Below are 21,201 nucleotides of genomic sequence, written 5' to 3'. Positions count from 1 at the left end.
TGGTGGTGCAGACCTGTAATTCCAGCTATTCAGGAGGCTGAGGCAGGAGAATCACTTGAACCCAGAAGGCGAAGGTTGCAGTGAGCTGAGATTGAGATTGTGCCACTGTACTCCAGCCTGGGTGACATAGTGAGACTCTGTCTCCAAAAAAAAAAAAGAAAAAGAAAAAGAAATAGATCAACAGAATGAAGGAAAAAAAAATATGGTCATTTCAATGGATGCTGAAAAAGTATTTGACAAAATTCAACATCCCTTCATGATAAACACCTTCAAAAAACTGGGTATAAAAGGAACATACCTCAGCATAATAAATGCCACATACAACAAACCCATAGATAATATAATGAACAGGGAAAAAGTGAAAGGCTTTCCTCTAAGATCGGGAACATGACAAGGATACCCACTTTCACCACTGTTGTTCAACATAGTGCTGGAAGTCCTAGCTAGACAATCAGACAAGAGAAAGAAATAAAGGGCATCCAAATTGGAAAGGAAGAAGTCAAATTATCCTTGTTTGCAGATGATATAATCTTATATTCGGAAAAAACTAAAGACCACCAAAAAACTATTAGGACTGGTATACAAATTCAGTAAAGTTGCAGGACACAAAATCAACATTCAAAAATCAATAGCATTTCTATATGCCAACAGTGAACAATCTGAAAACGAAATTTTAAAAGTAATCCCATTCACAATAGCCACACTGAAAATCAAATACGTAAGAATTAATCAAAGAAGTGGAAGATCTCTGTAATGAAAACAATAAAATACTGATGAAAGAAATTGAAGAGGACACCAAAAAAATGGGAAAATATTCCATGTTCATGGATTGGAAAAAAATCAACATTGTTAAAATGTTCATACTAGCCAAAGCAATCTACAGATTCAATGCAATCCCTATCAAAATACGAATGACATTCTTCACAAAGACAGAAGAAACAATCCTAAAATTTGTATGGAACCGTGAAAGACCGAGAATAGCAAAATCTATCCTAAGCAAAAAGAACAAAACTAGAGGAAACGCATTTCCTGACTTCAAATGATACTACAGAGTAATCAAAACAGCACAGTAGTGGCATAAGAATAGACACATAGACCAATGGAACAGAATAGAGAAACCAGAAACAAATCCACACATCTACTGTTAATTCATTTTTTACAAAAGTGCCAAAAATATGTTAGGGAAAGGACAGTCTCTTCAATAAATGGCACTGGGAAAACTGGATATCCATAGGCAGAATAATGAAACTAGATCCCACATCTCTCAACATATACAAAAAACTTAAATCTTAGACCTCAAACTATGAAACTACTACAAAAAAACATTGGGAAAACTTTCCAGAACATTGGTGTGAGCAAAAATTTCTCGAGCAATACCCCACCAGCACAGGCAACCAAAGCAAAACTGAATACATCGGATCACATCAAGCTAAAAAGCTTCTGCACAGCTAAGGATACAATCAACAAAGTGAAGTGACAACCCACAAAACGTGAGAAAATATTTGCAAACTATCAATCTGACAAGTGATTAATAACCAGAATATGTAAGGAACCCAACTCTATCAGCAAAAAATCTAATCCGATTAAAAAATGGGCAAAAGATTTAAATAGACATTTCTCAAAACAAGACATGCAAATGGCTAACGGGCATATGAAAAGGTGCTCAACATTACTGATCATCAGAGAAACGCCAATCAATACTGCAATGAGATATTATCTCACCCCAGTTAAAATGGCTTATTTCCAAAAGACAGGCAATAACAAATGCTGCAGAGGATGGGGAGAAAAGGGGACCCTCGTACAGTTAGTAGGAAGGTAAATTAGTACAACCACTATGAAGAGCAGTTTGGAGGTTCCTCAAAAATCTAAAAATAGAGCTACCATATTATCCAGCAATCCTACTACTAGGTATGTACCCAAAATAAAGGAAAATCTGTATGTCAAGGAGATATCTGCCATATTTGTTGCAGTATTGTTCACAGTAGCCAAGATTTGGAAGCAACCACAGATGAATGGATTTTTAAAATGTAGTACTTATACACAATGGAGTACTATTCAGCCATTAAAAAGAATTAGATCCTGTCATTTACAACAACATAGATGGAACTAGAGGTCATTATGTTAAGTGAAATAAGCCACACACAGAAAGACAAACATAACATGTTCTCACTTATTTATGGGATCTAAAAATTAAAACAATTGAACTCACAAAGAAAGAGAGTAGAAGGATGGTTACCAGAAGCTGGGAAGGGCAGTAGGGTGGGTGGGTGATGATTAATAGGTATAAAAGAATAGAATAAGACATAGTATTTGATAGCACAACAGAGTGACTATAGTCAATAATTGTACATTTTAAACTAAAAGAGTATAAATGGATTGTTTGTAACACAAAGAATAAATGCTTGAGGAATGGATGGATACCTCATTTTCTATGATGTGATTATTATGCATAGCATGCCTGTATCAAAATATCTCATGTACCTCATAAACATATACACTTACTATGCACCCACAAAAATTAAACATTAAAAAGATACATGCAATACTTAACTTGATTAATCATTTTATTGTCAACAAGAAAAGTATACTTACTGTCAAAGAGGTAGGAAAGTTAAGTCCTAATTGAATCTACATCAAAAGAAAAAGAAAAAAAGAAACTTTCTATTTAAATCTGTTGAAAGCTTCAATTATTCAACTGACCTGAGAAAATGAAACTTGGGTACACTATTCCTGGGTACATTTGCATCTTTCCTCAGAGAGCCCGCATAGGAGCTTTCATTGCACTAACTTCCAGCCCTCTGCTGTCTTCCCAGCCACTATGGATCAAGCTGCATATTAATGAGTAGGAGCAGCCAGAATATGGGAAACTCAGCCAAGAATACTAGGACAGACAAGAAAAGAGCTCACTATTTTCAAGAAAACATCTTTTAAGAGTTCTGGGCTCCCAGAAGTCAGGCCAAAACAGAAAGAAACTGCCTTTGGATGGGGATAAATAAGTTTGAGCTTTGTGCCCAAAGGGGATGGTAAAATACTTTTCTTCTTTTTTTGTACCATCTGTTTTAATAAAGGTAAATCTGGGTTACAGCAGCTTCATACTTACATCAGAATTACTTGATTTGTTTGGAGATATAATAAAATCCATAGTGTTAGGAATCAAGAACTTGAAGGAATTTATTATTTTTTTAAGAGCCATCTGGAAGCACTGTCAAATTACTTCTTCTCTCTACCTACTCCTGGGAGCAATTATGGATATTCCCTGAAAATGTCTTAAAGATAAAACACATTATCTAAAAACTTGAGAATTTGGTATAAAGTATATTTCATTTGAAACAAAATAAATAATTCCCCTGTAACAACTTTTACTCATTGTTTTTTTTTTTTAAAGTTGATGTATGGCTAGGCGCAGTGGCTCACAACTGTAATCCCAGCACTTTGGGAGGCCGAGGTGGGCAGATCACAAGGTCACAAGATCGGGACCATCCTTGCCAACATAATGAAACCCTGTTGCTATTAAAAAAAATACAAAAATTGGCCAGGCACTTCGGCTCATGCCTGTAATCCCAGCACTTTGGGGGGCCGAGGCAGGCGGATCATGAGGTCAGAAGATTGAGATCATCCTGGCTAACATGGTGAAACCTCGTCTCTATTAAACACACACACACACACACACACACACAAAATAGCTGGGTGTGGTGGCGGGTGCCTGTAGCCTCAGCTACTTGGGAGGCTGAGGCAGGAGAATGGTGTAAACCCGGGAGGCGGAGCTGGCAGTGAGCCGAGATCACGCCACTGCATTCCAGCCTGGGCAACAGAGAGGAATGCAGTGGCGTGATCTCGCCACTAGTAAAAAAAAAAAACACAAAAATATTAGCTGGGCGTGGTGGCGCACGCCTGTAGTCCCAGCTACTTGGGAGGCTGAAGCTGAAGAATCACTTGAACCTGGGAGGCAGAGGTTACAGTGAGCCAAGATCAGGCCTCCAGCCAGGCGACAGAGCGAGACTCCGTCTCAAAAAAAAAAAAAAAAAGTTGATGTAGAACCTCATTCTTAAAAACCATTTTTCAAATTTTAGTTTTTGTTTTTTTTTTTTTAACAAAATGCAGCTTTTTCTCCACAATGCTGTATTTCATCATAAATACCTGATAAAGTTCCATCAGTATTTCAAAATTCTCATCATTGTATTGCACAGATTATAATCTCATGCAGAGCTGCAAACAACCCCATCTTTGAACTTCTTGTATTACATGCAAATTGTTAAGTGTTGCATATTTCTGTAGAACATTCCCCTTCTGAATAATCTATAGGTCGAATTGTCTATAACAAGTATGGATTAGTTTTTCTCCATCTTACAGCATCTTGGTGCCCATCGAGTCTGCACCCTCTAGTATACAGTTATGGATATCCCAAAGCAAAACTTCCCTTATGCTACAAAGTGGTATAGCTAGAAAGTGAAAGGAACGTAACTATTCTGACTTTTAGGCTAGGGCAAACAAACTTATTCTGTAATTTCTTAGTATTCCTCAGCATTTTCATAGCACCTATCAAAATCCCTAGCATGTAGTAGACATTTAAAAAATACAAATGACCCCTGAACAACACAAGTTTGAAGTACATGGGTCCACTTATATGCAGATTTTCTTTGGCCTCGTGGGCCACCCCTGAGACAGCAAGACTAATCCCTCCTCCTCCTCAGAATATGATAAATATGAAAAGCTTTATGATGATCCACTTCCACTAATGAATAGTAAATATATTTTCTCTTCTTTATGATTTTCCTAATAACGTTTTCCTTTACCTAGCTTTCCTTACTGTAAGAATACAGTATATATGTAACATGCAAATCTGTGTCAATTGACTATGTCATTGGTAAGGCTTCTGGTCAACAGAAGGTCACTAGTAGCTAAGTTTTCAGAAAGTCAAAGTTATACATAGATTTTCGAATGCACAAGGTTGGTTCCCCTAAATCCCCACTCCCAGTTGTTCAAGGGTCAACTGTACCTACTGGCTGATAAAACTGAGGCCACCTTTAATCTTGAATCCATTGAAGCATATGGGCTGATCCATTACCAGATTGAAATTTCTAAACACACACAAACTGTCAGTTTTGCTGACATCAATGGGCAATGGTTTTCTAACTGAAAAATAATGTTTCCAAGATATTGGAGACTTGGTCAAAAGCAGAATTTAAAAGCTAATGGAAAACAAAAAAGTCCTCCCACCCCAAAGGCAATCTCAGCTGTTGAAGATTCTTGCCCCTCTTAGTTGAGGCAGGCGGATCACAAGGTCAGCAGTTCAAGACCCAGCCTGACCAACATGGTGAAACCCCATCTCTATTAAAAATACAAAAATTAGCTGGGCATGGTGGCGCGTGCCTGTAATCCCAGTTCAATGGGATCCCAGCTCAGTGGAATTACTAAAATGAGCACTTAGTGCTGTATATATCCTCTAATTAATTTACAATTTTATACACAGAGGAAAACACCGAAAACTGGATGAGTCAGGAAAAGACTTTGAAGAGAACGCAGAACATAAATACACCCTTATAAAATGTTGACCTAAGGCAGAGAAGATGAAGAACCATCTAAAAGGAAAGAATGGCACAGGCAAAAAAGCTTCAAGGAACGCGTGTGAAATGTATAGTATTGGTTGGTGTGTGTCTCCACTAAATGGTTTAGAAATCATGAAAAGTCAAACTGAATAAAGAAACGATATTCAGGAGGTTGATGCAAGAGAATCGCTTGAACCCGGAAGGCGGAGGTTGCAGTGAGCCGAGATCATGCCACTGCACTCAGCCTGGGCAACAGAGTGAGACTCCATCTCAGAAAAAAAAAGAAAGAAAAAAAAGAAAATCATGGCAGTCAGGGGAACTCCCCTGCTTTCAGTATGCTCTATCCAAACCCATCACTACCTTCCCAGGAATACTGCACCCAACCTTTCTTCCTCCCTTAAATGATCAAGTGTTCCTTACTCTTCGCTGAATTCCTTTGGCCTGTGAAGATATGAACCCCCTTTCTACTCCTGTCTGAAAAGATATTCCCTCACTCTCAGTCCCCACCTCCTCACTGTCTCCTATACTTTGATTTCTATAAATATTCTAATGCTTCTCCCACATAAAAAGTTTTCTGAAGTAACAAATTTCCATGTTCTCTAACATATCATTTCAGACTATAAAAAGAAAAACTTTAAGGTATCATGTTTACATTTATTACAAATGAAATCTTTTTTAAAATTCAGTTGACATCTCATTGAACTTTCTGTTATAACCCATATTATATTCCCAAATTCATACAAAAAAATCAATTTTTAAAAATGAAAGTTTAGAGAATCAAATCACTTAAATTTTTGAGTTGTCAATACTTGGCCAGACTCTGTTATAGAATACCTAATTCTATAAGAATTTGTATTTCTCTACCCACAAAAATTAAAAATTAAAATTTTTTACTTATATTTCTCCTCAAATGTAAGACTAAAATGAGCACTTCATGCTGTATACATTCTCTAATTAATTTACAATTTTATACACACAGGAAAAAAAACACTGAAACCTGGATGAGTCAGGAAAAGCCTTTGAAGAGAACACAGAACTTGATACACCCTTCTAAAATGGTAACTTAAGGCAGAGAAGATGAAGAACCATGTAAGAGGAAAGCATGGCACAGGCAAAAAAGCTTCAAGGAACACATGTGAAATGTACAATATTGGTTGGTGTGTATCTCCACTAAATGGTTTAGAAATCATGGAAAGTCAAACTGAATAAAGAAAAAATACGATTATTCCAGATTGTAGTGAACCATGAAGTTTAGGCAAAGGAGTTCAGACTTGGGTTTTTTTTGTTTTTGTTTCTGTTTTGCCAACGTAAATTTTAAGAAAATAAAAGAGTGGAGGGATGTTTTAGAGAATTAGGTCTGGCAACAATGTAAAAACTAGAACAGCAGTGAAGAAGGTGAGCAGCAGAGGGAGGTGGTAATTAGCAGGGAGAGCCAAAAGAAGGCTCAGACAGTGAGGTAGGCACACGGAGATAAGGGCGGTGGGTCTCTGGGGGGAGAAAATCATACAAAGGAAGCTTGAGAGTTCAAAGAAAGACACCATAATTAAAGGGTAACCATTCCCAAAGTATTTCACTCTAAGATTCCTTTAAATATTGGATCTGCTTCACAAACGTCCTCATCAAACACAAGTGGTTATTTTCTAAAGGCTGCTGTTTTAAGCTTACCTATCGCTACCATGAGCTTAAAACATCAGGTAGAAGACATCTTAAAGATGTTTTAAAGAACACAGATCAAGCCAATACGATAATGAGATGATATTTTTTAGCAGCAGCTACCATTTGATGAGGGCTTACTATGTGTCAAACACTGTGCTAGGCCTTCTGCCAACATCATCTTTCCTCCTCACAATTTTGTAGGTATAAATATTGTTAGTTCCTTTCCTAAGACTTTATTTTTTTAGAGCAGTTTTAGGTTCATAGCAAAATTGAGAGGGAGATACAGATCCCAACCTCCCTACTTCCACACCTGCACAGCCTCCTCTATTATCCACATTCCCCATGGGGTGGTGCATTTCTTACAACTGATGAACCTACATTGACCCGTCATTATCACCCAGAGTCCATAGTTCACATTAGGGTTCACTCTTGGTGTTGACATTTTATGTGTCTGGACAAATACATAATGATGTGTATCCACCATTAAACTCAGTCTAACAATTAAATGATCAACCTGAAGAAGGGTACATCTTTAAACCTAGTAGAGCCAATATTCAAACCCATACTGAATGTGTTGCATAAGATGGAAACATACCTGAATTACCACTTAGAACCTCTGACAAACAGTATGCTTTTAATAAATATATCTCAGTCATCAAAATTATGATATAATTAGGTACCATTTTAACAGAATTGGAGGATTTACACTTTCACTAAAAGTTAAGCAGCTCGGTGGCTCGTGCCTGTAATCCCAGCACTTTGGGAGGCCGATGCAGGTAGATCATTTGAGGTCAAGAGTTCGAGACCAGCCTGGCCAACATGATGAAACCCATCTCTACTAAAAATACAAAAATTAGCTGGGCATGGCAGTGCGCACCTGTAGTCCTAGCTACTTGGAAGGCTGAGCCAGGAGAATTGCTTGAACCCAGGAGGCGGAGGCTGCTGTGAGCCAAGATTGTGCCACTACACTCTAGCCCAGGCAACAGCAAGACTCCATGTTTTAAAAAAAAAAAAAAAGCTAAGCAGCTCAAGCGCCTTCAAAACAAACTCTATCTTGGGATTGAGAAAAGTATTTTGGCTATTTGAGAATTTTGTATCTTTTTACTATAAACAAAACTTATTTCTCAAATTTATATAATTAGTCATTTAAAAAAGGAAATCATTGAACAAGACTGCAAAACAATTCTCAAAAACACTTATTTTCAAATTATAATATTCAATGAGAAGCAATTTATGGCCAGGCGTGGTGGCTCATGCCTGTAATCCCAGCACTTTGGGAGACTGAGGAGGGTCGATCACGAGGTCAGGAGTTCGAGACCAGCCTGACCAACATGGTGAAACCCCGTGTCTACTAAAAATACAAAAATTAGCTGGGCGTGAGGGTGCGTGCCTGTAATCCCAACTACTCAGGAGGCTGAGGCAGACAGGCAGAGGTTGCAGTGAGCTGAGATTGTGCCACTGCACTCCAGCCTGGGCAACAAAGCGAGACTCTGTCTCAAACAAAAAAAAAAAAGCAATTTCTTCTGAAGTATCAAATAGTCAGTTGAAAAAGTCATCTGTATTGAAAAGTTTAAAAACATAAAACACACAAATAAAACCACCTTTTCAAAAAAGAGACACAGGCATTGCTCTGTTATTAATACTGTTATTATCTGAAAATCTGGTTTTTACTTAAAAGGAGCAGGGACTATGAGATAAGGAAATAGGGTGATAAGAAACAAAATGAAGGAGACAAAAGATAAATTATTATTTCTTAATAGAAGTCAACTTAGTTTACGTGTTTTCTACATGGGTACCTACTTTAAATGTATCTACTAACTTAAAATGTTTCTTCTAGAGTCAATTAATATTGGTAGAATATTTACTATGTATAGGCACAGATTTAAGAATTTTACATGCTTCAACTCCTTTATCCTATAGCTGATTTATATGGTCTCTATCCTTGAAAACAGAGTCAATAATTTTGAAACCTAAACATCTAAAAGGCCTCTGGGGCCTGACCAGGAATTCTGGAACAAGAGTCATCTGTCACTGAGGCACAGCATGATGTGTGTAAACCTTTAAAACCATAAAGGGCAAAATAAATGTTTCCAGGTCACATCTTACTATGTGGTTCTGTTCTAATGATGTCTCTGTTTAGTGTTATTGTGTGATTTGATGACAGGATAATAGAGTTACATGCAATAATCATTTTCAATAAGGTCCACGGACACCAGCATGATCTGACAGCAATGTGGACCACACTGAAACGTCAATGCATTCCTCTGATGCAGCTGGGCCCCAGGCACTCAGCACTCTGGCCCTTCCCTCAACCACGAAGGTTCTCCGGCTCCTCTCCCATCTTTGCTCAAAAGTCACCTTAATGAGGATTAGCGGGCCTCCTCAAAATTATAACCCACTCTCTCTCCTAGATGTCCGTTAGCCTGTTTTATTTGTTCTATAGCACTAATCACCTTATAGCCTACTATAATATTGACTTTTTGTTACTGCAGTGTTTTTATTTTTCTTTTTTTTTTTTTAAATAGAATCTTGCTCTGTTGCCCAGGATGGAGTGCAGTAGCATGATCTTGGCTCACTGCAGCCTCCGCCTCCCGGGTTCAAGCAATTCTCCTGCCTCAGCCTTTTGAGTAGCTGGGACTACAGGTGCGCACCGTCATGCCTGGCTAATTTTTGTACTTTTAGTAGAGACAGGGTTTCACCATGTTGGCCACGATGGTCTTGACCTCCTGACCTTGTGATCTACTCACCTCAGCCTCCCAAAGTGCTGGGATTACAGGTGTCAGCCACCCCGCCTGGCCTGTAGTTTTTCTATCTGCCCCTACAAACATCACCATAGCAGGAATTTTGGTCTTTTTGTTCACTGAAGGACCTGAAGAATTTAAAAGGTGTCTGGCAGAAAATAAGTGCTCAATATATACATTTGTTAAAGGTGTTTTAAATGAATGAGTGTATGAGATAATCAGCAAAAAGATAAACCTAGAGCCAACATTTCTTTATAGTCTTTCAGGTGGGAGAAAAACTTAAATACAAGCAGTTACCATAGAATCTTAATACAAGTTTTCAAGAACTTACAAATTTCCTCTCATCATATAATTACAGGAATACAGCAGCTTTTCCAATGCATCTTTCTTACGCAAGCATCTTCCAACTCAGTAATTCCAGAAACATCTTAACATTCTCAACATACCACACAAATCCCTTGTTACATACCACATAAATCCCTTGTTATAGGTTTTCACTACGGAATTATAAGAAAGTTAAATACACCAATATTTTTAACCCCTAACTCCAAAGAACCTGTTATAAGGATTAGAAATAATATATTGAAAATAGTATATACAGGTACTTGAATTAAAAATTCTTATCAACCAGCCACTTTGGAGGCTGAGGTGGGAGGATTATATGAGCCTGGGAGGCAGAGGTTGCTACAGATTGCACCACTGCACTCTAGCCTGGGAGGCAGAGCAAGACCCTGTCTCGAGGGAAAAAAAAAAAAATTCTTATCAATACTTCATGGAAATATGATAGAATAAATCAGTGACTATCCACAAGGAAGAATAGGAAAATACAAGTCCCTCAATATAATCTGCCAATCTGGAATTGTTTAAGTTCTACCTAAATCAGCAACTCCTAAGGGTAAGGGGTGAGGGGTAAACTGATTAAAAAGCTAAATTCATTAATTCAAAAAAAACTTGAGTGTGTACTTACAAATGCTAGGGTCTGTCCTCCATTCTGGGTTTACAATAATGAGCAAATGAAACATGACTCTGCTCTCCTGCAGCTTACAATCCAGTAAGAAAACATTTCTCTACTTTTACACAATCACACAGTCCCAAGAGGGAGGAAACACTGGTGTCTTCAAATAAGAACTGTTTGAGCCCATTAAGAATTTTAATTAAAATGGCACACACTACTGCCCAAAATAAATGAATTATGAGAGGAGAGTACTTTAACGTGAATGTTGTACTTCATGTGTCAAAATTGTGATTCCCAGTTTAACGAACATCTGTGATGGACAGTAAAACTTTGGTCGTCATTTGCATCCACTAGGATACAGCATCCAACTCTCAGTTTCTCCTTTCTGTACGAATCTCTCAAAAACAGTGAATCACCAAAGGACCAGCATTGGTTACCAAAATGAATATATTTTGTTCTGTAGTTTCCTGTCCTGGGGGCGAAAATACAAAACAAAACAAAAAATGGAGCAACGTACAGCACAAAATACTCAACTAGAGGCATCATGCCAAGAAAGCAACAAAGTTTTATACTTAAGCCAAAGACTCCTGGGTTCTTTTCAAAATTTTAAATCGTGACAATTATCTTGATGTTTCTTGATGAATCAGATCTGTCTACAGAACAAAAGCCTGCTCGGGAGTTTTGTGTACTTTGAGGAATAATTATTTCCTAAGCTTATTCACTTTTTTAAGAAAGCAGCTTACAGACAGATTTAGAAGCCGGTATGCTTGAGTGAAAACATTTGTAATCAGTCAACCTACAGAGGCATTTTGCTTGAAATGTCAATTGAAAACAATTTTGTGTGGAAAAAGAACTTAAAAATTGATCCCATCAAAAAATATTTCTCACTTTTTTTTTTTTTTTTTGAGACGGAGACTCACTCTGTATCCCAGGCTGGAGAAGCATAATCTCACATCACTGCAACCTCCACCTCGGGGTTCAAGTGATTCTCCTGCCTCTGCCTTCCGAGTAGCTGGGATTACAGGTGCACGCCATGCCCAACTAATTTTAGTATTTTCACTACAGATGGGGTTTCACCACGTTGGCAAGGCTGGTCTCAAACTCCTGACCTCATCAAGTGATCCACCTGCCTTGGCCTCCCAAAATGCTGGGATTACAAGCGTGAGCCACGGCACCGGTGTCTAATTTTCTTACACAGATTTCTGTTTCAACTCTGCAATTTAAATTGTTGCCAAATTTTTCAAAGTCACTGCTACTGTTAATGAGTTATGGTATGGAAGCTTGCATTTAATTATAATAGCATTGTGTGACATTCAAATCTCTTCAATTTCATTGTTTCCTTCCCTCTTGGTGTAACTATATTAGTAAATAGCACATAATACATTGATGAACCTATTTTTATAGCTGATTAGCAAAATGTATATTTTACCTTTCCAGACCGTACACACACACAGTTGCTAAGCAGTTATTAAAATGCATCTATCAATACACATCCACGTAGGAGTGTTTTCACTTATCTACTGCTGCATGACAAACCACTCTAAAACTTAATGGCTTAAAAAAAACAATTGATACTTTTGCTCAATATTCTGCAATCTAGGCAAGGCTCAGCTGAACAGTTCTTCTGCTCACCTCCCCAGCCATCATATAAGGCTGCATTTAGCTGACCGAGACCAGGTAGGATACTTGGACGGACAAGCCTCCCTCTCTCCCAGCATGTAGTTCTAGGGCCTCTCTCCATTCATGTGACTGCGCACTAAAATAACTGGACTTCTTAGATGTAATTGCTGGAACTTCTCAAAACTTAGGCCTGGAACTTGCACAGTATCGGTTCTGCTGATTTTATCAGTTAAAGTCTAAGACTTATGCCACACACAGAAGGAAGGGCCTACCCAATGGTGTAAATACTGAAAGCAGTAGTTTTCTTGGAGCCCTCACTGTAACAGATCATAAGGGCAATTTATATTCCATCTTCAGAACTTATACTGTATTCCTGAGGGTTAAGAGCATAGAAGAGGCAAGATTTTTTTTTTTTTAATTTCTGGGAAAATATTTGAAAGCAAGGCAATAGATGAGTAGTAGATTGGCGGTGAGGGATGAACATAGTCAACTATAAAATAGCATATCTGAACAGCATTAGTATAAAAATGTAGACCTTCATATACCTTTTTAATGGAACTTGTTTATTGGTAAAATTAAGAAGGAGTTGTATATAGAGGCTTAGTTATTATTATGCAACACATAATCTTCAAGAAGCAGAACAAGGGAGATGATACACCAGGTTTATCACAGGAAAGTGTATACACTACACTTCATCCACCGTTAGTGTCAGGCTAACCAGCAGAATCAGTGGAAAGACAAGAGCAAGCAATCTTTTAACCTTTCATCCAGAACCTCTCACAGTCCACTAGCCTGGGAGGGTGTCGACTCTATACACTTCATCTAGTCAGTCTCTCACTGGGAAAGGCAGAGAATACTCTCATTCCATACACCCTTTGTATTCAATAGCTTAACTTCTTCAAGTCAATGAAGCCACTCTGAAACTTGATACTCTACGGATCTTCCTTAAATTGGACCTCTATGTAATATATATCTTTATTTCCTTCTATAAAGCCATCCAAAAAAAAAAAAAAAAGAAGAAGAAGAACAGCGAATTCTATTTCTTTTTTTCTTTTCTCCACCACCAATACATTTATTTGCAGGAGATGGGGTCAAATCTTACCATGAACTGGGTAGGACTAGAGATGCTGATCTGCCCAACCTCTGGGTACTCACAACTGCACAGGTAACCAGATCCTATACGCGAGGCATTGCCATTAAAAAGATGAACATTAGATGAGGAGGACACATTCTAAGTACTCACATGATTTCCCATTCAGAGGAAGGTGCTGCCCTCATTATCAGAAGAATAGTGTTGAGAAAAACGCGCAGGCAGAGCCTAGCATTTGCCTACCAGCATAGGCCTAGACATGATGGTGGCCGTGTGCCAGGGGATCACACCCTATTTACAAAGGAGGAGAATGATGCTCCCAGCTGAGCTGCAGGATGGGCGCTGGGCTGACTGGAGGGGTAGATGGGGTGGGGTCTGACCCCATTAGCCTTTCCCTGTCCAACCTGGGTCCCCACAAGCCATTCTCCGGCCCTCTGCACAAGACAGACTCAGCAAATCCATGAGGTATGGGGATTCTGCCAACTCCCCACCTCCCCCCACCTTTCCCAGGTCTGGCAGGTGACCCAATCCACTGGGTGCAGCCTCACCTCCACCCAACTCCACATCTGGATAGACACATGGCAAATATGGAAATTGAAACCCGGCTGGGCTGGAGCACATCTGATTGTTGTTGGGTTGGAGTCATCTTGCAGGTATCCCGAGATGGTCAGGCCTCACTCACAGTGGCCAGGTTGAGACCGTGTTTTTTAGATGATTCAGGTTACTCCAGGACGAAGCATGATCCTGATGACACCCAGCGGAAAAGCAGGGTGGAGCCTCGGAAGAGCTGGCCCTGCATACTGAGGTATTTCCAGCAGTGAATCCAGGATTTGAACACCAGGGAGTAACAAGGGAGCCCAGGCTGCAGGCCGCAGTTGTTCACAGCCAGGAAGTCGTCAACTAGCAGGAAGGGGTAGGTCAGCATGCTCACTGCAATCCCCATCAAGCCCTTAGTGTGGCTCCGGACGGCCAGGGCCTGGTGGAAGCTGTCATCCACCAGGTAGGCACTGATGAAGTGGGCCAGTAAGTTACAGCCCCACAAGAAAACCACATCACCCAGGAGGTGAGGGATTAATCCAACAAATCCCAGCAGCCCTTCCTCTTTGAAAAGTTTCCCAATGGAGCTTAGCACACCACTGTACTTCGCTTCCCATCCCACAAACTGGACCATCCAGCGCATTGAGATGACACACAGCGGGTGGGCCAACATGCGGGACATGCACTGCATCATCATCCCATAGGAGGTCTCCTTCACCACTTTCTTCAGGGAAGTCTTCATATCATCCTTGTTGGAAACCTGCTATATCTCATCTGGAGGGAAAACCTTCTTCATACTACCCAGGTCACAGTAAAGAGGGCGTTGGACATCAGCCGGGGCCTCAGGCCTCAGAACAGCCCTATCTTACCATCCACTTGCACATCGTACTTGGCATAGGTGAAGAAGCTTGGCAGATAGACGACTTTCCTCCCCAGCACATAAGGCTTTGTGTTTGGGTCTTCCTTAATTAAAGCAAGTTCTTAACAAAGTTGTTCTAAATTACCTCGAATTTTGATAACATGTCGTAAAACTCATCTGTTTAGCTTTAATAGCTACACGTGCCAACCAACTTAATTAATATATAATATTTTTCAAAGAAAAAACTCATATGTATTACAACTGACCTCTATTGGTATTTCTTCAGTTTACCCTAAATGTTGACAAGTGTTGCCATTTATTATTTAAATTTGGAGAAGGCAAATCTTAGGAAAAGCAAAAAGGTTAAGGAACACAAAGAATTCTATTCAAAGAAACTCACAAAATAAATTTTGGAGCACAAACTGTGGTACAACAGTTTTCCTTTGTATTTCTAAACAACCACTAATAAGACTTTCTTTTTGCAATATGCAAGCTTCTTTCATCAAGCCAATTGGTTTAATTAGCATTTACATCATTTTAAGTTATGACTCACGTTAACAAAATAGAACAGTTGTAGAAACAACGAAACTTCAACGCTCGCTCAGAAATCACCCAACCCTAACCTTGTCTCTGCTTTCCAGATGTAGCAGCAGCTTCTTTAGATGAAAGGGGAACGGAAAGGAACGTTTTCCATGGGGAAGGGGATGAGGGTAATAACATGGATCCAGAGCATATATACTATCCATACACTCACGTGAAGGATCTCCTGTCCAATAACATGGATCCAGAGCATATATGCTACCCACACACTCATGTGAAGGATCTCTGTCTAATAACATGGATCCAGAGCATATATGCTACCCATATACTCATCTGAAGGATCTCCTGTCTAACAACATTCCAGAAGCTACATGACAGAAATGTCAGTCATCATATTCACCACCAGCAAAGAGCTTAAGGCACTTACATGAGCAAAGTTACGTTGACAGGAGGTGCCCATTGGAAATCACAATAAGTATCAGATACCTTGCTACCACTGACCAAACACAAACGAGATCAACAGAAAATACCATCGCAAAGATATGATTAGACTGAATATGTATAAAATTATTTCACTCTATTTTGGGGTTAAATAATTTTACCTAAATTTAAAGTAACACAGTAACTATACTCAATGTCAACACTGCTTCTATTTCTTATTAACAATATAGACCATGAAACTGTATCAGAACATTAGTATTCAATAATTTTATGTTCTGGTTGATGTCCTTACAGAACTTTCACTTCATCTTCTTTGCTAGATGAAATAATATTGATTACTTTGTGTTTACCTTTGCTAAAATCTATCAGTAATACCTTATAAAATTTAAATTAAGGTATGGCTGGTCAGGCGCAGTGGCTCATGCCTGTAATCCCAGCACTTTGGGAGGCTGAGGCGGGCAGATCACCTGAAGTCAGGAGTTTGAGACCAGCCTGACCAACATGGAGAAACCCATCTCTACTAAAAATACAAAACTAGCCGGGTGTGGTGGCTCATGCCTGTAATCCCAGCTACTCAGGAGGCTGAGGCAGGAAAATCGCTTGAACCCGGGAGGCAGAGGTTGCGGTGAGCCAAGATCGCGCCATTACACTCCAGCCTGGGCAACAAGAGTGAAACTCCATCTCAAAAAAACAAAAAAATAAAAAACAAATAAAAATGTTAAAAAATTAAATATGGCTATATCATAGAACTTTAAAAGCCAAATTTTTCTAACATTACTTTAAAATCTAGAAAATCATGTTTCCATTCATATCATTTTTTATGAAGATGCAATTACTGAATAAGAATAATTCAAGTAAGAAAAGTTAGAATTAGTTTAAGTAAAACAAGCAAAAAAGTATATAAGCACTTAGGAAACATACAATGCAAAACAAATTAGTTAGATCATCACTGTTATTCTCCAAGCAACTGAAAATAACTACCTCTAAGAGGGGAGAGGCACAAAAGCGGGAATAGAATTTCTAACAGAAAGGCCACTGTTTACCCGTAAGTTTCACACTGTAGAAATATGAACACCTGCCAGATACTTAAATACACCCACATGCAGAATGTTCCATCACTTTTTAAAATTTTAATTACCTCCATTTATTATAATCACCAACAGGTAATTTTCTAAGCAACATAAGATCAGCATTGGGATTGAGGTTAGCTAAATAGTCTAAATTAGTTTAAGCAACTACTTTTGGATAATCAGTTGCACTTGTGCCCACTCACAGGGAGAGGCTGTTGAAAGTCAAGGATTTCCTCTGCATTCTCTTGCCTGCAGAGCTAAACGGTTACAACAGAATCAAGTTCAGTAACTACACTGGAGCAAGGAAAAATTAAATTGCTCAGTGAAATTAAGTTTAGTGGGTTGTAACACTTCATTTCTTCATTCTGCACTCAAGACAATTTGACTTTCCACACCTATTATATTTCCAAGTCCAACTAGGTGACATGTATCTCTAAGCATTTAAGTTCCCCTTAAAAAGCCTTAGTCTTGGCCAGGCACGGGGGCTCACACCTGTAATCCCAGCACTTTGGGAGGACGGGGAGGGCGGATCACGAGGTCAAGAGATCAAGACCATCCTGGCCAACACGGTGAAACCCCGTCTCTACTAAAAATACAAAAATTAGCCGGGCATGGTGGTGTGTGCCTGTAGTCCCAGCTACGTGGGTGGCTGAGACAGGAGAATCACTTGAACCCAGGAGGCAGAGGTTGCAGTGAGCTGAGATGCTGAGATCGCGCCACCACACTCCAGCCTGGCAACAGAGTAAGACTCCATCTCAAAAAAAAAAAAAAAAAGCCTTAGTCTTTAACCCTTCACAAAGTATTGTTATGATTGGCAACTTATTTTCTGAAATGCCACAATCAAGTATGAAACTGTTGTCTCAGGCAGGGCAGAAATAAACTCTTTTGAATAAACGTTTAAAGCTTAGATTCTCCATACCAGCATTCCTCAGCTCAGAGGTATTTCACATCACAACGCAGTATGCATATTATATGTGCATATATATGTACCTAGAAACCCATATTCAAAACACAAACACATATGAAATGTTTCACGAAACATGTCTTACCCTTACTGTATGATACGCTCTGATATTTTATATTCTATTTCTTTGTTTACATTGCTCATTGTCCCTAATTTGATTTCACCAACCCAGCAATGCAGTAGCAACCACAGTTTGGAAAACTATAACTCCCTCTATGCAAATACCAATTCAAAGTTCTTCATAAAATTCACTCCTGCCAATCAGGATTAGTGTGACACCCTGTGCAGATGGGACTACAAAGACACTCCAAAGAGGTGACTGATTTGTAAATGAGTCTGTTTTTGAAACATGAATGAAATATGCAGCAGAGAATCCAGAGCAGACGAGCACTAACTGCATATCTAACAGCAAATTAGTCATTTATCATTAAACTGAAAGTACTCTGACGCAGACTTTTTTTGGACAGGAAAATGGAAATTTAAACAAGACTTTATTTTTTCTTAATATGCTTGCAAAAAAAAATTAACTGATACTATCAAGTGTTGAAAAGGATGTGGGAAAATGTGTACGCTGTTATTAGGGCTGCAATTTTGTACAGCCTTTTTGGAGAGTGATTTGAGAGCATCATTAAATTTTAAACATGCATATCCTTTGACCCAGCAATTCTTCTAGCTATGCTCTTATACATGCAATCCAATAGATGTGTAAAGACACTGGCCATTGATAAGAAAATACTTATGGTACAATCACATTTTTAAAATTATTTTAATTTTTTAAAAGAAATATTAAGAACAGCAGGTATTTCCATATCATTCTCTTTTTTTTAATGTGACCAATTCAGTTTCTTTTCAGTACACATTGTTTCTCAATGAGATGTTATTAATATTCTGGGCCAACTATTTCTCCATAATTTTTCATTTTTTAAATACCCAGGTAAGGGTGGCACCAGCCTTGACTGAAAAATAAAACAAAACAAAAAACCACTATTCCATGTATACTGAGGAGAAAAAAAATTTTTTAAGCTGTTACGAGGTGGCGAAAAGCCAGTTGCAGAACAATACATATAGTATGAGTCTAATTATGTGAAAAGAAATCACCCACGCTCTGAGGGGTGTGCACATGAATGATATGAGTCGGAGGATGTGTGAAAAGAGATTGACAGTGTCTGCTCTATGAGCTTTGATTTTTAAGAATTTATTTCCATACTGGTGGATAATTTGAATAGGTTACAATATTTTATTTGGGGAAACTAAAATCCATAACATATTCACCCACCGTAAGTGGCTATTTTAAGCACTGGGAGTTGGCAGAGCTCTAAAACAAGGAGGGAAAGAGACTAAGAGGAATTAACATGTTCTAATGACATCCTTGACTCATAAAGTCCCTTTTCCTTCCTCACTAAAGTGACAAGATCTTTCTGTAATATAGTGAGGTTCATAAAAATACAATTAAAAAACATGGAAATTAAACAGTAACACTACCTCTGTTTTATGTCCTCACTGTCACCCTCTTCCCGCAGGACTTGTAGAAATGTTTCCTCTAACCTCCACATCTAGCTTGTATTTCATGCTTCCTTTCATTGTAGTTACCAATTACTCTCCTGCTTGGCCCAGGAGATTAGAAGTTCTTTGAGGTCAGAGGATATTTATTATCATTCTCATCCACTGATCTCTTGCTGTCCATTCTCCCTAGAAAAGTAGCTGCTTCGTAAGAGGCTGTGGAATGATGTTTTAAAAATCCGGGAAACAGACACCTAACTTGTCATGACTTTTAATTAGTTTACAACACTAAGATGAGTCAGAGAAAAATGGATCACATTCAACAGCAACAGTTGAAAACAAAATTACAATTGTCCTTTACTTGCTAATACAATGAGTACTAAGTTTATTTTCCTAACTTTGAAACTAAAAAAAATTTAAGCAAAGCCACATGAAGTACTACCACTTTAATGGGAGCAATTATTTCAAGGATTGTATCCAAATAAAATCAACAAAATAATAACAGCATACCGTGTTATATACTGTTGTGCCAATCCAGTACCCACTGCCCTCTCTTATTAATACAACACCAATTACTTTCTAGGGCAGCTGTGTGCCCTGATAAAAACACAAGACACCCCCAGGCAGCTGGAAGTTGACATATATAGTTTTAATGTGATGAAAGCAGAAGTCACCAGAAAGAGCTTACCTCCCCCAAAAAACCTCATTCAGAGAAAGCCCTCCCTCTTTCCTCTTCTTTCTGCCTTCCATGAGTCCTGGAGATGCAGGAGATGCAGCAGGCAACTCGTGACTCTGAGGAGAAACCCATGTGACAAAGACACAAACTCTGGATCTAAAATGCTTAAGCATTGGTCCTTGATGAAAGGAATGGCTTCTTCTGGTATCTTTACAAAGAAGTATCTTTGGCACTGTGTTTCTAATGTCACCCAAGGCTTCTGATAATTTGCTTATAAAACTTTTCTGAAAACTTATGAGTTTCTTTTACAAAGTTATAGAACAGCTCAATAAAATGTGAATTACAAATGCATTAACTCCAGTTTTATAAAATCTGGTTTTTCAACAGAACAAAATCTGTGTGGATTTTTCAGTGCCTCAGTATGGGAACCTTCCTAAGATGTTGTTTAGGCTGTAAATCATGCAACCTTCTCAGAGCAATGCATTTGTGTGATTGCCCAATTATGCATGAATACAGTCAGCATGGAAATCCACTTCAAACTGCAGAAGATCAGCAGCTATGAGTTGAAATGTGCATGTGTATTTGATGGGGTGGAGGATAGTGAGGACAGATTACAGCAATAATATGTCAGGTTTAAATCTTCTATAAATGAGATTGGATTACTGCAGCTGATAAAAATGGAAATGAGTAATTAAAACACGGTGTGTAAGGAAACATAAGTTTTCTTTGTGGTTGTCCTCGTAGGATAATTTGTGGTGTTGAGAACCTGCCTCAAGTTTCTTAATAATGTTTTCCTAGCTGGCTAATTAGGATGTACTATTGATGTGATCCAAAAAAGCATTCAGCTTCAAAAGAAGCTGCCAAAAAAGGGAAGCCTAAGTATATCAAAGGCTGGAGATGGAATGTCAATTTTATTTAGGGGTCAACTGCAAACGCGAATCCTCATTGTGCCTGTGTCTATCACCTCATTACACATTAGCAACTTTCATTTCTCCCTTCTCATTCA

At 38.6% G+C, this 21,201-nt stretch overlaps 4 protein-coding genes across 5 annotated transcripts in view; 2 read left to right on the top strand and 2 right to left on the bottom strand.

Annotated features, from left to right (window-relative positions):
* Positions 1-2,682, bottom strand: part of NHSL1 (NHS like 1) — a 217,766-nt gene extending 215,084 nt beyond the window's left edge. The window contains exon 1 of the mRNA XM_050787335.1: positions 2,593-2,682. The gene's annotated coding sequence lies outside the window, so the exon portion shown is untranslated. The remainder of the gene's footprint in view (positions 1-2,592) is intronic.
* Positions 1-21,201, top strand: part of ABRACL (ABRA C-terminal like) — a 564,811-nt gene that overhangs the window by 151,016 nt on the left and 392,594 nt on the right. The window lies entirely within an intron of this gene.
* LOC126952612 (mitochondrial carrier homolog 1-like) lies at positions 12,594-20,201 on the bottom strand. The gene has a single exon (XM_050787428.1). The coding sequence runs from the start codon at positions 14,885-14,887 to the stop codon at positions 14,330-14,332; it is 558 nt and encodes a 185-aa protein (XP_050643385.1). The 5' UTR covers positions 14,888-20,201; the 3' UTR covers positions 12,594-14,329.
* LOC126953450 (translation initiation factor IF-2) overlaps positions 20,717-21,201 on the top strand; it is a 44,142-nt gene continuing 43,657 nt past the window's right edge. Inside the window, exon 1 of the mRNA XM_050788870.1 lies at positions 20,717-20,795. Within this exon, the coding sequence (XP_050644827.1) occupies positions 20,717-20,795 (79 nt within the window). The remainder of the gene's footprint in view (positions 20,796-21,201) is intronic.

The sequence above is a fragment of the Macaca thibetana genome, chromosome 4, assembly GCF_024542745.1.
Source record: "Macaca thibetana thibetana isolate TM-01 chromosome 4, ASM2454274v1, whole genome shotgun sequence".
NCBI classification, from domain to species: Eukaryota; Metazoa; Chordata; class Mammalia; order Primates; family Cercopithecidae; genus Macaca; species Macaca thibetana.
Note: the sequence above shows the minus strand (reverse complement) of the source record. Positions and strands in the feature narration are given on the sequence as shown.